At 32.5% G+C, this 19,914-nt stretch overlaps 2 protein-coding genes across 2 annotated transcripts; both read right to left on the bottom strand.

The window, feature by feature from the left end:
* Nucleotides 1-8,886: 8,886 nt before the first annotated feature.
* Nucleotides 8,887-9,696, bottom strand: LOC148554295 (uncharacterized). Its single transcript, XM_088495082.1, has one exon. It carries the CDS (start codon nt 9,694-9,696, stop codon nt 8,887-8,889), a length of 810 nt encoding a protein of 269 aa, XP_088351208.1.
* A 7,223-nt stretch (nt 9,697-16,919) lies between these two features.
* On the bottom strand, nt 16,920-19,728 carry LOC148554294 (uncharacterized). Its single transcript, XM_088495081.1, has 7 exons — nt 19,671-19,728; nt 18,954-19,122; nt 18,511-18,830; nt 18,373-18,468; nt 17,775-17,830; nt 17,375-17,639; nt 16,920-17,293 (listed from the first exon to the last, which is right to left on the bottom strand). The coding sequence occupies exons 1-7, from the start codon at nt 19,726-19,728 to the stop codon at nt 16,920-16,922; spliced, it is 1,338 nt and encodes a 445-aa protein (XP_088351207.1).
* Between the last annotated feature and the right edge of the window lie 186 nt (nt 19,729-19,914).

Below are 19,914 nucleotides of genomic sequence, written 5' to 3'. Positions count from 1 at the left end.
AAGGCTTAAGATGTCTTTATAGACCATATTATATATTTCCAAAGGCATCTCTTCCAGCCATACCATATTTGGTTTGGTAAGAGCTAGATTAGCTAAAGTGTGGGCTAATAAATTTCCATTTCTCTTAACATGTGAGATTTGGTAAAACCTAAAACAATTTAAAAGAGTTTTGCAATTAGAAGTTATAAGACCAAAATGATCTCCTTGTGCCTGACTACCAAAAAAGCCCTTTACAATTTCTATATTATCACTTTCAATTTCTATCAAAAAAAAAAAACAACATTGTAGAGCAAATTTTAGGCCCAAAAACAAGGTCATGGCCTCAGCCTCCCTAATTGAAAGTGATGAATCAATCTCCAATGTGGCTGCTCCTATACACACTCCATCTTCATCTCTAATAATGGCTCCTGCACTACTTCTATATTCATTAACAATAGCAGCGTCCACATTTAATTTGTACCTACCTGGTTGGGGAGCTATCCAGAATGTCGTGCTTTGGTTATCCGGTGGAACTTCCCAATTTGGCTTGTGTGATGGCACCAACATAGCCTCAGCTTTAGCGAAGATTCCCTGCGCCTTCTCGCTGCCAATTCCGATGAGGTGTCTTCTCCTTCGAATATCAATTTGTTTCTTCCCAACCATATGCTTTGAAGGCTGCACAATTTGAAGGCTGTACAATTTAAACCTCGGGTCGTCTCACAAGAAATTGCAATGAAGTGCTCAATTATTGGTTATAAAGGAACAAGGGGGATTTGATTTTGCAATTGACAAGAAAAGTAAATGACAAGAAAGTAAATGATAATTAACTAATAAAGGAAAGGAAAAGAACTCTTGGCTAAGGCACTGAAATTGAGATCACCATCCTTGTCTAACAACCATACATTGACAATTATGAGGGACCAACCCATCAAGTCTACTTCTATACTTGAAGTAAGTCAAATAGGCTTGATCAACATCAACCCATAAGTCCCAACCTAGCTTCTAATTGACTTAGTAGTAGGCTAGTGTTAATGGGTATCAAATTGACCACTAAGGGTTCTCAAATCACCAATTCAATGAGACCCAATGACTCAAGGTCACCCAATTCCCTTAGTCTAGGCCAAGAGTGTGGAACTACTCTATAACTAGTGTAAATATTTTATCAAACACCTAGAGTGCAATAAAAATAAACATCACAAAATGAAAGAATTAATGAAACCCATAACTAACACAAACAAGAAACCAACAATAGCAATTAAGATCAACATAAAAAGACATAGAAACATAAAATTGCATTGAAAGAAAATAAAAATCCAACAAGGGTTCATGAAAATAAAAATAGCAACATAAAGAAATCAACAAGAATGAAAAATTGAATCTAAGAAAATTTGACCTAAACTACCCTAAATTCTAGAGAGAAGTCCCTTCTCTCTTTAGAATTCTAACCTAAAATATAATGAAAATTCTAATATGACTACTTGGTTCATTTTTCCTTCAATCCCTGGTTCAATAGCATCAGAAATAGGTTGGATTGGGCCCAAAATGCTTCAAAAATCGCTGGTCACGTGTTGCCTTTAAGTGAGTCACGCTAAATCTGCGACGCGCATGCATGGGTGACGCGTACGTGTCACCTAACTGCAAGGCAACTATGGCAAATTGCATATCATTTTGAAACTCTGGATGTTAGCTTTCCAATGCAACTGGAACCTCCTCATTTGAACCTCTGTAGCTCAAGTTATGATCGATTTAGTACGAAGAGGTCAGGATTGATAGCTTAGCAATTCCTTCATTTCTTCATGAGTTCTCCCACTTTGCATGCTTTTCTTCCATTTAATTCAAGCCATTCTTGCCTTCAAAACCTTAAATCACTCAAACAAACATATCAAGGCATCGAATAGAATTAAAATGAATTAAATTTAACAATTTTAAGGCCTAAAAAGCATGTTTTCACTCTTAAGCACAAATTAGGGAGAGTTTACAAAACCATGCTATTTTAGTGAATAAGTGTGAGATAAGTTGATAAAATCTCCTAAATTCAACACAAGATAAACCACAAAATTGGGGTTTATCAAACTTTCTCACACTTATACCAAGCATGTCCTCATGCTAAGAATAAAAAAGGACAAGAAAAAGGGATATGAACATTTATTTAATGCAATCTATCTATATGAATGCAACTAAATGCAAAATGCTTCTACCTACTTGGTTAAAAATGAATCAATCTCCAAGAACATATATAAGCATGTTGGGCTCACATAGCATGATGATTCATGAATTCCACCAATTCAAATCTCAAAATAAATTACAAGTAGACTTGCAAGAAGAAAGCTCATGAAAGCCGGGAACAAGAAATTGAGCATCAAACCCTTATCAGAAGTGTATCCGCTCTAGTCGCTCAAATGTATAGGGTTAATTCACTCAATTATCCTCTAATCATGCTTTTCAATATTTGTTTTTCATCTAACAATCAACAATTATTCAATGCATGCATACATTTATCATGAGAACTTATTCATAGGTTGTAATGGGGTTAGGATAAAGGTAAGGATATATATATGGCTAAGTGAGCTTAAAATTTGCATCTTTGACTAACATAGGCTCTCACCAAACACATATAACAACCTATACAATTCTAATATACCACCTAGCTACCCATGATTCCCACTTTTTCACATACTCATGCATTCTCTTCAATTCACATTCCATATGCATTGTTATTATTACCTTATTTTGGGGTATTTTTCTCCCTTTTTTATTGGTTCTTTTTTCTTTTTCTATTTTATTTTTTTCTTTTTATATTTTTTTTCTTTTTCTTTATCATTTTTTTCTTTCCAAGCTAAAATATATACAAGAGCATCAATACATATGGTTTAAACATTCAATGCATGAGTATGTACCCAATTCCCAATATTTTCAATAAAAATACAAAAGCACTCTTTTATCCCAACCAATATTCCCAAATTTTCCTTATCTAATTGATACATACTCTCACTAGCCTAAGCTAATCAAAGATCTAAATTAAGGACATTTATTATTTTTCACTTAGGGATAGTGATGTGTTAAAATTAAGAACAAAAAAGGGTTTAGCATAGGCTCAAAGTGGGATAACAATGGTAAATAAAAGGTAAGGCCATTTGGGTAAGTGAGCTCAAATGAAATAAAGGCCTCAATCATATAAATGCATTCATACACGAAATAATAAAAATAAAGAATCAAACAAATCAAGGATTACAATCATAGAGAGAGAATAATACACAAAAGAATGGAAATAAGTGGTTATATGATGTAACCACACAATTGGGCCCAAACTCACATGCTTATGTGTTCTTAGCTAAAAAATCATGTTCCAAAATTAATTCCTTCAAGCAAGTTCAACAAAAAAAAAATTTCATTCAAATTGGTAGGGTGCCCTAAAACAGTTTTTTTGGAAAGGAAATCATCACTCTAACCAAGTAGTCCTAATAAGAAAGAAGTGGTAAAATATGTACAAATTCTAACTATCATGCAATTTACCATGCAATGCAACAACTATTTAACAAAGAAAATTAAGCATTGGTGTTGGAAAAGGAAATTGTTACCCACGGAGGTCGGTCCTCGACCTCCCCACACTTGAAGGTTGCACCGTCCTCGGTGCATGCAAAGAAGAGCAAGGTGGATGGGTTGCTACAACTGATGAGCTCCTTCAAAAGGTTGTACGGAGGGACTTATTTGTTGTCCCATTTAGAAGCTTTTCCCTTTTCCTCTCGGTGGCCAGCCTAAAAGGAGAGAAAAAGGAAGAAGAATAAGCCTATGAGCAAAGATATCAAAACAAATAGAACATAGGCAGTGGATAATTCCAAATAAGAGTAGGGTTCTCAAGTATATGGTAGCTACAATATATAAGTGAGAGAGCAATATAGGCAAGAGCATATCAACTAACACTTGATGTAAGAGTAAAGTCAAAGCATAAGTAAATGATATGAAGAGAGCACTCAGAATCATCAATTTCAAATAGGAAAGAGTGGGTCATGAAAGACAATATGAGTTCATATCAATGCACAAAGGATGCAAGAGTCATCAAAGATTAAGCATTGATTTAAAAGTTTCGTCACCCAACAATATCAAACAAGTCAAGAAGCACCAAAATAATCCAAGAAATTCTCAACAATTGAGTAGGAAAATTCAACACCAATATTAAAATAAAAAACTTAGAAAATAAGAACAAGCTACAAAAAAAATTTAAAATGCAATGGATGAAAATAAGCAAATGCAACATACAAAAGAAAATGAAAAATAAGAAAAATAAGAAGTGAAATTTTAGAGAAGAAGAAAGTAAGAAAGGAAGAAGAGAGAAGAAGAAAAGAGAACAGAAGGAAGAAGAAAGAAGAAGAAAGGAGAAGAAACAGGGGAGAAACAGGGCGCAAAAGTGACGCGCGCGCGTGGGCGACGCGTACGAGCGAGAAGCAGGAAGGCCAAGTGACGCGTACGCCTTGGCGACGCACACGCATGGATGGCAAAAAGAGCGACTGACGCGTGATCGTTGTCCACGCCTACGCGTGGAGAGCAATTGTGCTCCGTGCATGAAATCTGCACAGTACCAGCGCAACTCTCTGGTTTTTCTACCAGGAGTTCCAACTTCAACATATGACGCATGCGCGTCATCCACGCTCACGCGTGGGTGTGTGAAAAAGACCAGTGACGCATACGCGTCGTCCACGCTTACGCGTGGAACGCCCCCCCCCCCCCCCTTTTAAAGAAGCTTAAAAACAGAATTTAAAGTACTCCTTACACTATGTATAACTCTAATCCCACCAAAATTTAAATTCAACAAAAAATCTATTCAGTTTTTGAAAAATTTTTAAAAACAACGCAAACAAAACTTGCACTTCAAGAAAAATGCAATTCAAAAACAACTATTCTAAATCAAAACATGAATCCAACAAGAAACCTATCAATCAAAGCAATATGTACAAGGGTATAGAAAATAAGGGGAAAAAACTACCTACAATGGCAACTCAATTCATCCATTAAATTTATCTACAAGAGAATGGAAAGAGTTTACCCTAGTGGGGTGTCTCCCACCTAGCACTTTTATTTATTGTCCTTAAGTTGGACAATTGGAAGGCTCCTTGTCAAGGTGGTTTATGCTTGTATTGGTCCTTGAACTTCTAAGGATGCTTGCTTCTCAAACGGTTGTTAGAATTTCCAACCGAATTCACCAAACTTGGGTGAAGTTCTTCCCAAGATATGAGCTCCCAAAATTGGTCTTCATGTTGTGATCCGGGATCCTATATCTTATTTTCACACCCGTCTTCTAATTGTCATCATTGTTCTATTCGGGTGGTAAGCACATAGAATTCTCATTAGAGTACCAAATTCTCCTCCTAGATCCATACAATTTAGCATTCCTCCAACCATGGTACCTATGCCTTGAGGGTTCAACCTTAATGAGCCTAACATCATTTTGCCAACCACTACACAACTCTCCCTTACTCTTCAATTCACAAAGAGCTCTAATGAAGGGGTGGTCCCAATGATCTTGCAAGTTCCACTCCCTTGTGCTCTTCTTTGACTACCTCCACCTCTTGGCAAGCTTCTTCAATTTCAATTCCTTGCTCACCAACTTCTTCTATACATTTCTCATTGTTCAAGTCATGTGTTGGAGGTTGTGGTATAGCTTCCTCATCATCAATTTCACAACACAATGAGGAAGGTTCAACAATCTCAAATAGCACATTAGTTGGTGTGGAATTATCTTCAATGGTATAACTTGTCGCTTGCTCAACCTCTTCTAATCTTCCATCTTCCACAATATGCCTAGGAGGTTGTAAAATCCTCCTCCACATCGAATTCATGCTCAATGGAAGAATGTTCAACAACTTTCACAAAATCATCAACAACATTACTTGGTGTGGGAGTATTCTCAAGCTTGAAATCCACCTCTTGTTCAACTTCTCCTAGGTCTTCAACCACTTCTTCTTCTTCAACGATCTCTTCCTCCTCCACTTGTTGCAAGACATACCCCATCTCTTTGTCCTCATGTTGGGATTCTAAAATCTCCTTCATGCTCTACTCTTCGGTTGATTTCTCACATTCATCTGTGGAGATGCTTTGTCTACGGTATGAATCCCATGAGTCCAAGTTGGCTTTAACTTTGGCAAGGTTAGCCTCGATAGCTTCGTTCATCCTTTGGGCTTCCTCTTGCTCCTTTTGACGGATGACTGCTTGAAACCGATCCATTGCTTCCTTGAGATGATCCCATGACTCTTGTTCCACTTGACTAACATAGGTAGGATTATATTGCTCTTGGATTGATGGACATGGATATTCTTCCATGGAGGGTTGTGGTGGAAAGGGGTATTCCTCTTGTGGTTGAAAGTTCTCATACATGAGAGGTGATTCATCTTGGTAAGAATAGTATAGAGGTGGTGGTTCTTGAGGGTATTGGGGTTGGAATTGTGGTGGTTCTAAGTATGGTTCATATGGATCACAAGGTGGTTGGTATGGTAGATATGGGTTAGGGTCATATGGTGGTGTTTGGTGGTATGGGGCTTGTGAGTATGATGGTTGATGGCTATATTGAGGAGGGGGTTCATCGGCATATGGTGGTGGTTGTTGATAATCACAAGGAGGTCCACCATAGCCATTGGATTGGTATGCATCGTGGAATGGCTCTTGCTCATAGCACATTTAGGAAGGTTATTGCCAAGAAGGTTGATCAATTCCTTGAGACTCCTCCCATCTTTGATTGTTCTATCCTTGATGCATGTTGTCATTGTAGTTTCCATCTCCTACAACATAGTTGTAACCACACTCAGAGCCAAAAGGGTGAGAATTCATAGTGACAAATAAAAACAAAAGCTAACAAAAATAAGCAACAAAGTTCTAAACCTAACAAAAACTAACAAACAAGAAAAAAGGCAAACATATTCACAATATTCACATATTCACAATAGCCAATAATATAACACCATTGCAATTTTCCGGCAACGGCGCCAAAAACTTGATGTGAGAATTATCGTTGGTCTAAAATTTCATCAATAGAAAAAGAACTTTGTTGTAAGCATAGTCCCAAACCAACTAATAATTCTCTATCAAAGTTTTAATTTGTTTGTCACAAGTACAAACTCCAATAAAATAATCGAGAGTATTTAAACTTCGGATCGTCTCACAAGGAATTGTAATGAAGTGCTCAATTATTGGCTATGAAGGAACAGGGGGGTTCGATTTGGCAATTGACAAGAAAAGTAAATGACAAGAAAGTAAATGATAATTAACTAATAAAGGAAAGGAAAAGAACTCTTGGCTAAGGCATGGAAATTGAGATCATCATCCTTGTCTAATAACCATACATTGACAATTATGAGGACCAACCCATCAAGTCTACTTCTATGCTTGAAGTAAGTCAAATAAGCTTGATCAACATCAACCCATAAGTCCCAACCTAGTTACTAATTGACTTAGTAGTAGGCTAGTGTTAATGGGTATCAAATTGGCTACTAAGAGTTCTCAAATCACCAATTCAATGAGACCCAATGACTCAAGGTCACTCAATTCCCTTAGCCTAAGCCAAGAGTGTGGAACTACTCTATAACTAGTGAAAATATTTTATCAAACACCTAGAATGCAATAAAAGTAAACATCACAAAATGCAAGAATTAATGAAACCCATAACTAATACAAACAACAAACCAACGATAGCAATTAAGATAAACATAAAAAGACATGGAAACATAAAATTGCATTGAAAGAAAATAAAAATCTAACAAGGGTTCATGAAAGTAAAAATAGCAACATAAAGAAATCAACAAGAAAAACTAAGAAGATTAAGACAATAGAACAACAAAATATAAAGATAGTTGAACTAAAAACAATAATTAAAAATTGGATTTAAGAAAATATGACTTAAACTACCCTAAGTTCTAGAGAGAAGGGAGAGCTTCTCTCTCTAGAATTCTAACCTAAAATATGATAAAAACTCTACTATGACTACTTGGTTCATTCTCCCTTCAATCCTTGGTTCAATAGCATCAGAAATGGGTTGGATTGGGCCCAAAATGCTTCAAAAATCGCTGGTCATGTGTTGCCTTTAAGTGAGTCACGCTGATCCTGCGACGTGCACACATGGGCGACGCGTACACATCACCTAACTGCAAGGAAACTATGGAAAAGTGCATATCATTTTGAAGCCCCGGATGTTAGCTTTCCAACGCAACTGAAACCGCCTCATTTGGACCTCTATAGCTCAAGTTATGATCGATTTAGTACAAAGAGGTGATGATTGACAGCTTAGCAATTCCTTCATTTCTTCATGAGTTCTCCCACTTTGCATGCTTTTCTTCCATTTCTTTCAAGCCATTCTTGCCTTCAAAACCTTAAATCACTCAAACAAACTTATCAAGGTATAGAATAGAATTAAAGTGAATTAAATTTAATAATTTTAAGGTCTAAAAAGCATGTTTTCACTCTTAAGCACAAATTAGGGAGAGTTTACAAAACCATGCTATTTTAGTGAATAAGTGTGAGATAAGTTGATAAAATCCCTTAAATTCAACACAAAATAAACCACAAAATTTGGGTTTGTCACACTACCTTTGTGACTTCTTCAATTCCTTCAGTATTTTCTGTTCTAAAAAGCCTCTCAAAATAGTTGGTCATGACTTTCTCAATTCTTTCATCCTCTTCATAAATCACTCCTGCATCATCTGATATCTTGTCTATTCTGTTTCTTCTTTTTCTCTGAGATGCCTTTTAGTGAAAAAACTTTGTGTTGCGGTCTCCAGCTTTCAGCCACGTTGCTCTGGATCTTTGGGCCCATTAAACCTCCTCTTGTTTCAATAAATTATCCATTTCCTCTTGTATTTTGCTAGCTGCCTCGATGACTTTTTCAGTTTGTGGGAGATGTTGGAGCTCTTCTAACTCTTTTTTTTATTTTATCATTCTTGGGATGTGTCCAAAGTTCTCCTTGCCCCATTCCTCTAAAGTTCTGCTGCAATTTGTTATTTTCTCTTCCATTGACTGGCTGTCTAGGATCCAGGTTCTCTTAACAACCTCTGTGCAACCTTCATTTCCCAACCAAACTTCTTCAAATATGAAAATGTGCCCTCTCCTTTTTCTTTCTATCTTTCCTTGCAAGTCCACCAAAATGGGGCAGTGATCAGACCTATACCGTTGAAGGTGTTGTACAATTGCGTGTAGGAAAGCTTCCTTCCAGTCTATGTTTGCAATTGCTCTGTCCAACCTCTCTTGTACATTTGAATTCCCTCCTTGATTGTTTGACCAAGTAAAAGCATGACCTACAAACTCAAGATCTAAAAGTTCATTAATTTGTAGTGCTTCTTGAAAACCTCTAGTTTGTGTGTATGTGACTGGTAATCCTCCATGCTTGTCTCCTTGTTGTAAAACTTGGTTGAAGTCTCCAAAAATCATCCATGGCATGTTGTAGGCATGACTGAGTGAGTTAAAAAGCTCCCAGGATTTGTGTTTGTTTGCAGCTTCTGGACAACCATAAAAACCTGTGGCCCTCCATTTGTCATTGTTCTCCTTTGTGTTGATTATCATATCTATGTGGTTTTGTGACATAGATGCAATCTCTGCTAATATTGTATTTCCCGTTAACACTGCAAGCCCGCCTGATCTGCTCCTTTCTTCTCCTTCACAATCCACTCCTATCACATTTTCAAGTCCTTCTCTTCTTCTCAATCTACTAAACTCATAAGCTTTTTTCCTTGTCTCCATTAAAAAGATAAGGTCAAAAACTTTTTGTCTCAAGAGCTTATTTAATGCTCTAACTGCCCATGGGTTCCCAAGCTCTCGACAGTTCTAACTTATCAGCCTCATTGGTTTTGGCAAGGCTGTGTGACAGCCTCTGCCGCTTTTAGTGTGGTGTATTGTTTCTTTGTTAGAGCTCCTCCATCTTCAATCTCTATTGCTATTGCTTCCTCTGCCTTCCTTTTTCCTTGAAATATTTTCTCCTTCCTGGTTCTTTCTTCTTTTGTTTCTGTTTCTCTAGCTCTCCTCTTCCATTTCTTTTGACTATTGTCTACCTTTGCACCTTCTGTCTTTTCTTTCTCGGTCTCTGGTTCTTCTTTTATTTCCTCCATTCCTTGTGTTTATTACTGTGATCAGGTTATTATGCTCCTTTGCATTTTCCATTTGATATGGATTGTTGTCTTCCCCCTCTATCTCTACCACCTTCTCTTCACATCCCCTTTTGTTTTCCTTTTTCCTTCCCTCTGTTGTAGGTTGATTGTCGTCTTTCTCCTTTTCTAGTCTTCTTATCTTCGAGACTGTTAGTTTTTCTAGCTTTTCCAATAATTTCTTTGTGTTCCCCCTGCCCTCTCCTTTTCTTCTTTGTGGATCACTTATTCTCCCGTCTTTGTTGTTTTCTTTTGTCCCCTTTTCTTCGATCTTCACTCCCACCACATCTGCTCTTAGCCACGCTCCTAGTTCTTTTGATTTGCTTTGGCTACCACTTTCTTGCTCCTCTGTCTTTTCACAGGTTCCTTCATCATGCCCTATCATCCTACAGAAATAACAAAAGATTGGGAGCTTCTCATACTTAAAGTCCACCCAAGTTATTCCATTGGTTTTGCAGCCTATGTTTGTTCCTATCTTAACTGGTTGGTCAATTTTTATTCTTACTTTTGCCTTGATAAAATTTTCTTGACCATTTCCTCCTTCAAAAAGATTGCACTCCATTACTTCCCCAACCACAACGGCCAACTTCGTCCCTAGTTTGACTGTTATACAGTGCTCCGGTAAATTCCAGATCTAAACTTTAACCTCTGCCATGTTAAACTCCATGTTTGTTGGATCTATGTTCCTTTCCCATTTCTTCAGCATAAGCCATGAGTTTCTAAAGATCCATGGACTCCCTTTAAGCACCTTTTTCATGTCTGCTTCCTTTTTAAAGAAGAACTGAAATAACTTACTTTTTATTTCTTTCATTTGAAAATCCTCTGGTTTCCTCCGTATGTTCAACATTGCACTTTAGACTCAGCTTTGGTTGATGGGTTTGTCCGTTATTAACTTTCCAATAATGCTGTACTCGCATATTTGTAGTCCTTCCTCAATATGTCTCCTTCATCATATACCACAAGTGCTTCTTCTTTCTCTTCAGATCTTGGTTGATTACTAGTTGTTTTCATATTATTTATTGACGATGATGCTTCTATATCAGGTTTTCTAGGTGTCTTACCTTCACTGTTCTTGGTGCCTTTGCAAGTTGCAAAAGGCTTTCAAGATGTTATGTTTGGTTTAAGTGAGACAAAGAAAAACTATTCACGATTTAGTTTGTAAACGGATACTGTTCACGATTTGGGAGTTAATAAATGGATGTATTCATGATTTGGGAAGTAAAAAATAGACTCATCTCACTACACTCTATATTTTCTGATTAGGTGAGCCCTAATAGAGCACAAGAGAGAGGACTAGATGCGTGACCATCTTCACCACCTCCATCAACTACTTTCTCTCCTCCTCTATCTACCAATAATTTGCAATTGAATCCTAACAATACTACATTATCTCCATCCACTCCTTCCTTGCTTCCATCACCCTACTATATATATGACAATCTTAGCTTGTGTCAGATCTATCCTAGTATTCAGATATAGGTGTTTCACATCATATCACCTCAGATACATCCTCAATGATCACATAGATAATTTTTTTTCACGAGTAGTTTAATTATTTATATTAAAAAAAATACTTTATGAAAAATTTAATTCTAATTTAATTATTTAAAAAGTTAAAATTATCGTATAGTACTACTGTAAAATATTTTATCATTTTAATTTGTGAAATTATTGGTTTATTATTATAATAGTAATAAATTTAAAAATATTTACATTTATCGATTCTATATTATATAAATATCATTATATAATTTTTATGTAAAAATTTTTTACTTCCAAAAATTCTCTTAAAATTTTGGCACCGTAAGATTGTTGTTACTTTTTATAATCATCTTTACAAGAGACTATGTTAGTACGGGTTAAGTTGAGTATCTTCGATTACAAGTTAGACATAATTTGATGTTATGGAGTCAAAATCAAATGTGTCCCTTTTGGTGAATTATACCTTGAATTACAATTGAATTATGACAAATTTAATTTTATATGTATAACTTTAAACGGTTATGTATATCAAACATAAAAATATTTAATTTAATGTAATAGAAATATTTAAATTATGGAGATAATAACATTAAAATTTTAAACACATTCAACAGTTTAATTTAAAATTTTGGCATTAACACAATCAATTTCTAAAGATATTTATATAATAACTCATTTAAAATATAATCATTAATCAACTAAAATACACATTAATCAAAATAAAATATTTCATACAAAGTTTACCAACATCTTAATACAATTATAATAGTCTTTACTATATGAGAGATAACAAAAATACATATTAATTCATTCTTGGATAATTTTACTCTAAATTCATGAAACTAAGACAAAATCCAAAAGAACAAAATACAATAGAAAACATATTTTTATTTTAACGCATTAAGGTCGGATCAGATTGATATTGCATGCATATTTTAAATGCATTTTAAAACTTATGTTCAATTACACCATAAAAAGATGAATCTGGCAAAGCTGTGCTGCTAGCACAATCTACTTCCTCATCCAACAAAGAATCATCCATCTATACAAAAATGAATATCAAATGCTAATAAGTATAAATATATAATAAAGTTAAACTAATACTAACCATTTTTTAAAATCCAATCCCAATTCTTAAAATAAAACTATGGAAAATAGTTGTACATCGTAAGAAAAGAATTACAATTAAGACACATTTTTTTCCATGTTAACAGTTATTTCTAATAAACAGCCAATATCCATGGAGTATTATCACCACAAAATAAATAATTTTGAAACTTATAATTACTAATTAGAAGATGAAAATAATTAAAAAAAATTAACTTCTAAAAGGAATCAATAATTTAATCATATCATACTTTGCTATCCATCACTTGATATAATTCTTGAAAATCATTCATTATCAACAAACGTAAAGATGAGCTCTCAACTTTTCCATTTTTAGTAATACCTTTAGAGAACTTATTCTAAATCAAACTTTTCTGAAAATCAACACACTTGAAAATTTTAAAATTTTAAAATAAATCAAATATTTAACCAAATTAAATATAAATAAAAATAGTAATATAACTAAAACATAATACAAAGATTTAGATTCCAAAAATATTACACCAATCACTTTTTTATCATGCATGGAATCAGCAACTTCAAAAAGATTAACCAATGATATATCATCACAAATTCGATGAACCATATACACACTTGTGTTATACTGATACCCCAAAGGACGAGGATCAATCATGAAAACCATCTTCCTTTGAATCAAATAGTTACCCAATGCAACTCGGGAGGAACCTTACGTTCAATATTAATCTAAAATTTGAATATGATTTTTCCATAATAGAATACCCATCAGCATAGATTTCCAAAATCATTAGCTTAATCTTCTTTCTATAGTATTCAACTTCCGTTTGCTGACGAACCAAAGTAATAACTCCTATGAAATCTGAATAGTAAAGAAATAATCGTATAACTTTAAATTAGATAAATAAAATATGGAACATATACTATAATCATTTATATCGACATGATTAAAATAAAAAAAATACAAATAAAATTAGTAGTATTATAATAACATACCTATTAGATAATCATAATCTGATTTTTTTTCAAGTATTTCAAACATTGAACAAAAACTGAACCCAGAATCACGAATTTGGAGACTTGATTATGGTATATTAGTGGTTCATTTTTGAAAAAGTAGATTAAAATGATGATGAGTCACTTTTATGATCCCAATATTGGGCACAACAGAGAAACTTGTCATAAAAAAAGCACCACCAACATATAAATCATCGACGAACATTGATATGTAAGGTTCTTTGACAGTAGCCTGTATTTTATCCTGCTAAACTCAAGAAAAAAGATAGAAAAAAAAGTTATTATTTCATATTACAAAAAATATGAAAACAAAAGATTTTTATATCAATATGAATATAAAGATTTTGTAAACTTCTTACAAAAATGAAAATAAAGCTATTCATATTTTGATCCATGAGTATCATATGAAGTAATTTTTCCTTATCTTCTACTAATGGATATGTATAAAACCACTGCCTAACAATTTTCACTCTTAACCTCCATGATTCCTTCCATGCTGTAATACACTTGATCGAATCAACAATCTCTTCCATATTGTTATGAAGTTGCATTTTGATAGTAAAGATATGAACTATGAAAGACTCTTTGTAAAAGAAACAAAGAACGAAGTTTTTCTGAGAGCTTTTCTCTCCATTCTTTCAAGTCTGAGTCTATATAAACAAATAAATAATTCACTTTAGTCAAATACTTGAGTTCAATTTTTTTATTTGATATATCAACAATTTTTTTGGAAAACTTTGCGTTTACACCAAATCACACTGGGTTAGCCACTGTACACATGCCTTCTCTACTATCTGAGGCACTTCATCAAATATTGGGAAAGAACAAATTGGTTGGATAGTACCATTTCTACTTATCTAGAAAAAAAAAAGAAAAAAAAAGGAAAAAAAATAAATTAAAGTTTAATTACTCTATTGGTTCCTATAGTTTTGCAAAATTTTCAATTAAGTCCCTATACTTTTTTTCTTTTAATTGAGTCCTTGCACCAAATTTTTTTTAATTGGGTCCCTACACTTTTTTTTCCTTTTATTTAGGTCTCTATACCAATTCTTTTTTTTTAGTTGGGTCCCTATAAAATTAAACCAATTACTACTAAGAAGGACTTAATTGAAAAAAAAAATTAGTGTAGGGACTCAATTAAAAAGAAAAAAAGTATAGGGACCTAATTGAAAATTTCACGAAACTATAGAGACCAACAGAATAATTAAACCATAAATTAATTACATACATCTTCTCATGAACACACACATAAAAGGATGTTTATTTTTTTAAATTATTGATATTTTCTTTTATGAATAATAAGCTTTCATGATAATTGTTGACAAAAATGTACTGTATATTTGAATTGAAATTTATAAATGAGAGTTTGTATAAAATAGATTTTATAAAATTATTTTTTATTAAAAGTGAGTTGCTGTTAATTTGTTTTATGTTTAGCAATTTTGATACTAAATAGATAGCAATTAAATACAGGGGCGGATTTAGAGGGGGCAGTGGGAGTCATGGGTCATGGCCTCCAAAAAATTTTGAAACTTCAATATATTATATGATGATACATTTAAATTTAAATTAAGTTGTTAGTCTATTGACTAATTAAAATATTTTTTATATTTTTTTAGGCTAACTATTTTGATTAATAAATTTTTTTAATTGTTCTTTCTATTCTTTATTTTTTCATTAACCATTTGTTTTGATGATTTATTTTTCTTATTGTGCCTTCTATCTTTTTAATTTTTTCCCTTAACTTTTAAATCTATCATCATATAAAAAAGACTTTGATTTTTATAATAAATTTTAATTAAATAGTAAAAAAGTATATACATAAAAATTAAATTATTTCAATATTTATTTATTTTCTCATGATATTAAAATAATTATATATTTACTTATATATTAGTATAAATATTTTACATATTTTGTTCACTAATTATTTTAAATGCATATATAAAAAATATCAGAATAACCAATTTATATCGTTCATGTGACATTATTTATAATAATAAAGAATAAAAATTAGAATTTTAGTTATTATGAATGATATTAAATATAAAATTATTACCTTTTAGTAGAATTTTCTATTTCAATATAGCCCTTATTAATAATTTTTTATTAAAAAAATAATAAAAAATAATATCATCAATTATATAACACAATATTTAATTATATAAATATTATTAAATATTTAATTTTTGGTTCCTTCCTCAAAAAATTTCTGGATCCACTTTGGTCAAATAAATGTTATTTAGATTATATCACTCAAAATTGCTTTTAGATAAAAAATTATTGAAAAGGACATGAATTTAAATAATTATTTTATACTATCTTATCATTATATTTTAGACATTTAAATAAATCCTAATATTCTTTTTCTAGTATTATCAGTACTCTTTAGTACTCTTTTAGCTATAATTTTTTAGTACTTATGATTCTAATATTACTTTTAGAAACATTTTTTTATTTAATTTGGTTTGAATGAAATTAATATAATCACAATACAAAGTATAAAAAAAACTCCATACAAAAATAAAATAACAAGAACAATAAAAAAGAAAACTCATAAACAAAAAAAATAAGAATTATGCATGAATTATGAACCATGATGAGAAAAGTGATAAATATAAAATAAATTTATTTGATTAATAGTCTAATAATAAAAAATGAATGCAAAAATAAAAAATTTTATCTCTAGGTAAAGCTTTCAACAAAATTAAAATTTTGTTTATAACTCAAAACACTAAACCAACTACACTCTTAATGTTACAAAAGTAAATAAAATATACAGTAACCTTTATTTAAATAATTTTTTACAATTATTTATTTTATAATAACATTATAATAACAATATAAAAATATAAATTCAATTATATCATTTGACAATTTAGCAGGATTTAACAAAAAAACTCAATGAAATAAGATATAAAATATAGAAAACTAATGATTAAATTCAAATGAAAAAATAAAAAACTTACCGAAAATCTTATTGAAAACTTTTGTGTATATTATATTTTCTGTCAAGTCATCCTTCCGTCTATTCTCATCGCACAATAAAATTTTCAGTCCCTTCTTGTACCTCACACGTGATATAGCGACGTAACAAAAAAATTGGGCAGCGTAAAAACAATCCGACAGTTGATAACGTTTGACCCTGACTTTTGTTAATTGTCATTGCGAAGCACAATGCCAATGGAAACTGACTACGTTGAAATTTAAAAGGTAAACTAGAATCACTTGGAATCAAATTTACTCAGGAAATGAACATTCTATCTGATCCCCAACATTACTACCAGAAACAATATCGGCAGTAATCACATTTCTTCCAAGACTGTGAACAATAAGTCGAGTACCATTGCATAATCCATCAGCAAGATCAATATTTCTCAATAAAATACGAGGAACACATTTTTTCAACTTCAATGAATGATTTGGTAATCCAGAGCATTTGATCTGATTTAAGAATTCAACATTGATCCAATCAATGTCAATGTCAACATTTGCATCACTTCCACATATGCTATCTGAGCTCAAATATTCCGTCATCTCCCCCGATAATAAATTCACAATATGATCATTGATTTCCTCAACAATCTCAATAGTCGCAGCAAGAATAGCTCTATCTTAGAAATATGGATCATCAGTAATAGGAATCAATAGATATGGAGGAATATGAACAAAATGTCTATCATTAATCATTATACCATATTGAGCTTCCCCGACTTGAAGAATCCACCTTGAGAATAATTTCAACTCGTTAACATCCGAATGCTCAACACCACTCTCCAGTTGCATATTCTTACTCAAATTAAACACTTCACAATGCTTCCATAGATAAGAATTGATTGAAGCCATAACAATTTCAGCACGTGAACTTTTAGGTATAATTGGTAAAACCTGTTTGAAATCTCCGCCTAGAACAATGACTTTCCCTCCCAAAACTAAATTTTCATTGGAAGGACAAACAATCTTCATTAAATCTCGAAAAGTTCTATCAACAGCTTCAAATGCTAACTTATTTGTCATTAGAGCTTCATCCCAAATGATTAAAGCTGCTTAATGAATTAAATCTGCCTTTTGTGAATTGACTATAATTCTACAAACTGATTCCTCATTCAATTCAATAGGAATACTAAACATAGAATGCGCCGTCTTACCACCTGGTAATAATAAAGAAACAAAGCAACATTAATGACAATATTTCTCTCAAATCACAATCTAGCTGACAATGTTTTTATACAAAAATATTTTTCCCGTACCACTAAAACCATGCACAAAAAAGAAACCATGCTCTTTATTTGAAACACAATTAATAACCCTATGATATATGTTCATCTGTTCTATTGTCAATTGATCAAAATATGTATCATGTTGCTTCTGCATTTCTGAGATATCATATTGCAATTCACGCACCACCATAGTATTGGAAAAGTGAGATATTGAGTTAACATTTGGAACTGGCATTCCAGCATAATCCTTCAAAGATTTACCATTATTTCGAAGAAGGTTTTCAATCTCAACCAAACAAAAATTCTACAATTCTTCAGGTGTCATTCTTAGTCCTATAAAAAAACTCATACAGTGAAATTTATATTTTATTACTTATTATAAACAAAAATCTAAATTATAATATAACATCACACAATAAATATAAAAAATTATTTAAATTTTTATTCCAATGAATAAAAATTTCTTTTCATACCTGGATATTGTAACTGGAGTCTTCTATGATAAAGGATATCTTCAGATAAATACATCCAAGTTTGATTCCAAACAGAGAAAGGCCTACTCATTGAACCTGATAATAATAAAGTTACAAATAATCGCCTAAGTTGAGCACCTGTACCTAACTCAGCAGCTTCTTTAATAGCTTGAATGAACTCATTATCATCAGTCAACAAACCCAACGATGAACAAGCTTCTTGGAATGTATTATACGTCACGCCACAAACTGTTATAAGGCTCTTAAAGCTTGTACAACCTCTTTGCACATTTAGTAATAGGCGCATATAAAATAATTCACCAGCTGATGCCGGAACAAAACTTAACCTACCTACTAAAAATCCCCTTTGTCGTGGTCTCCATTCTCTATTGTCAACAATGTAAACAAAATGTTGTGGGAACTCAACATATGTTAAATGTCTTCCCTCCAAATAGGTCCTGTTAGCTAACATCCAAGCAATAAATATAGTAACCAAATCTCTATTTCTGACTAAAACTGAGCTTATTGAGTCAAGATTATAAAAAATAACATATTGCTCTTTCGGTAAATGAAAACTTAACCTTTGAACAGATGGCCACCGATAATGAATATCATAAGCAAAAAGCCTCCAAATAGACTCACATGGAGATAAGTATCGACAATCAAAGTATTCTCTAATCTCATCAATTGCATGAGAGTGTTGATTCCCAATATTACTATTACCCAATGTAGTTATTACACGATCAGGACCTTTATTAACATATTTGAATAATAATTTAAAAACATTGGATTTGTTACAAAACTCCAAATTAATATGAGCACGATACTTCATCAAAAGTAGCGGATTATATGGCACAACAAATCTATTATCAACTTCAACACCATATGTTTTATAAGTCACACCAAGATCATGCCGTTTATATATGGGATATCCTTCTTGATCAAAGTAAGTTTTATTAACAAACTGCTTAGGATAAAACTTAGAACATCTACCATCTTGCATGCAAGGAGAATTAAACCGAAGTTGACCACACGGACCATAAATAATAAATTTCGTTACCACATCATAAAGTAGAGGATATTTTGCAGGATTAGGTACTTTGCACATATCAATTCATCTATTATTTCACTTGATTGCAATCTACTCCTCCCATCAAGCAAAGCAAAATATGTGCATGCGGTAATCCTCTCTTTTGAAATTCAATTGTATACATTCCTGATAAAAAGTATTAGACAAGAAAAAATATTAGTTTTAGAAAAAAAAAGAATCAATGAAGAAATGAGATAGGTGCACATACCTGCATTAAGTGGCCCAAAGAAAACACCACTTTTCAAATCTTCTAACAAACATTGCATTTTCGTATGAAAAACTCGACATGAAATATCTGGACGGCTAGCAATTGGAATACCATCAACACTCGTATATCTTTGAAATTTAGGCCAATTTAGATAGCACGTTATTGTCAAAAATAGATCTGGATAACAAAAGTGCTTACAAATTGTCATAGCATCTTGACAAATTGTTAAACATATATCTTCTAC

Source organism: Arachis ipaensis, chromosome B7, assembly GCF_059453495.1.
Source record: "Arachis ipaensis isolate K30076 ecotype BB chromosome B7, ASM5945349v1, whole genome shotgun sequence".
Lineage (NCBI taxonomy): Eukaryota > Viridiplantae > Streptophyta > Magnoliopsida > Fabales > Fabaceae > Arachis > Arachis ipaensis.
The sequence above is the reverse complement of the archived record's forward strand: the minus strand, read 5'-3'. Positions and strand labels throughout refer to the sequence as shown.

What these genes read in the sequence shown, in the direction of transcription:
- LOC148554295 (XM_088495082.1), bottom strand. Translation starts at nt 9,696, where the DNA reads ATGGAGACAAGGAAAAAAGCTTATGAGTTTAGTAGATTGAGAAGAAGA.
- LOC148554294 (XM_088495081.1), bottom strand. Translation starts at nt 19,728, where the DNA reads ATGCAATGTTTGTTAGAAGATTTGAAAAGTGGTGTTTTCTTTGGGCCA. An exon ending in CTTTGGGCCACTTAATGCAG is followed by an intron (nt 19,123 to 19,670) that starts GTATGTGCACCT and finishes ATGTTAATAAAG; the next exon opens with GTCCTGATCGTGTAATAACT. An exon ending in AGTCGGGGAAGCTCAATATG is followed by an intron (nt 17,294 to 17,374) that starts GTATAATGATTA and finishes CATATTTCTAAG; the next exon opens with ATAGAGCTATTCTTGCTGCG.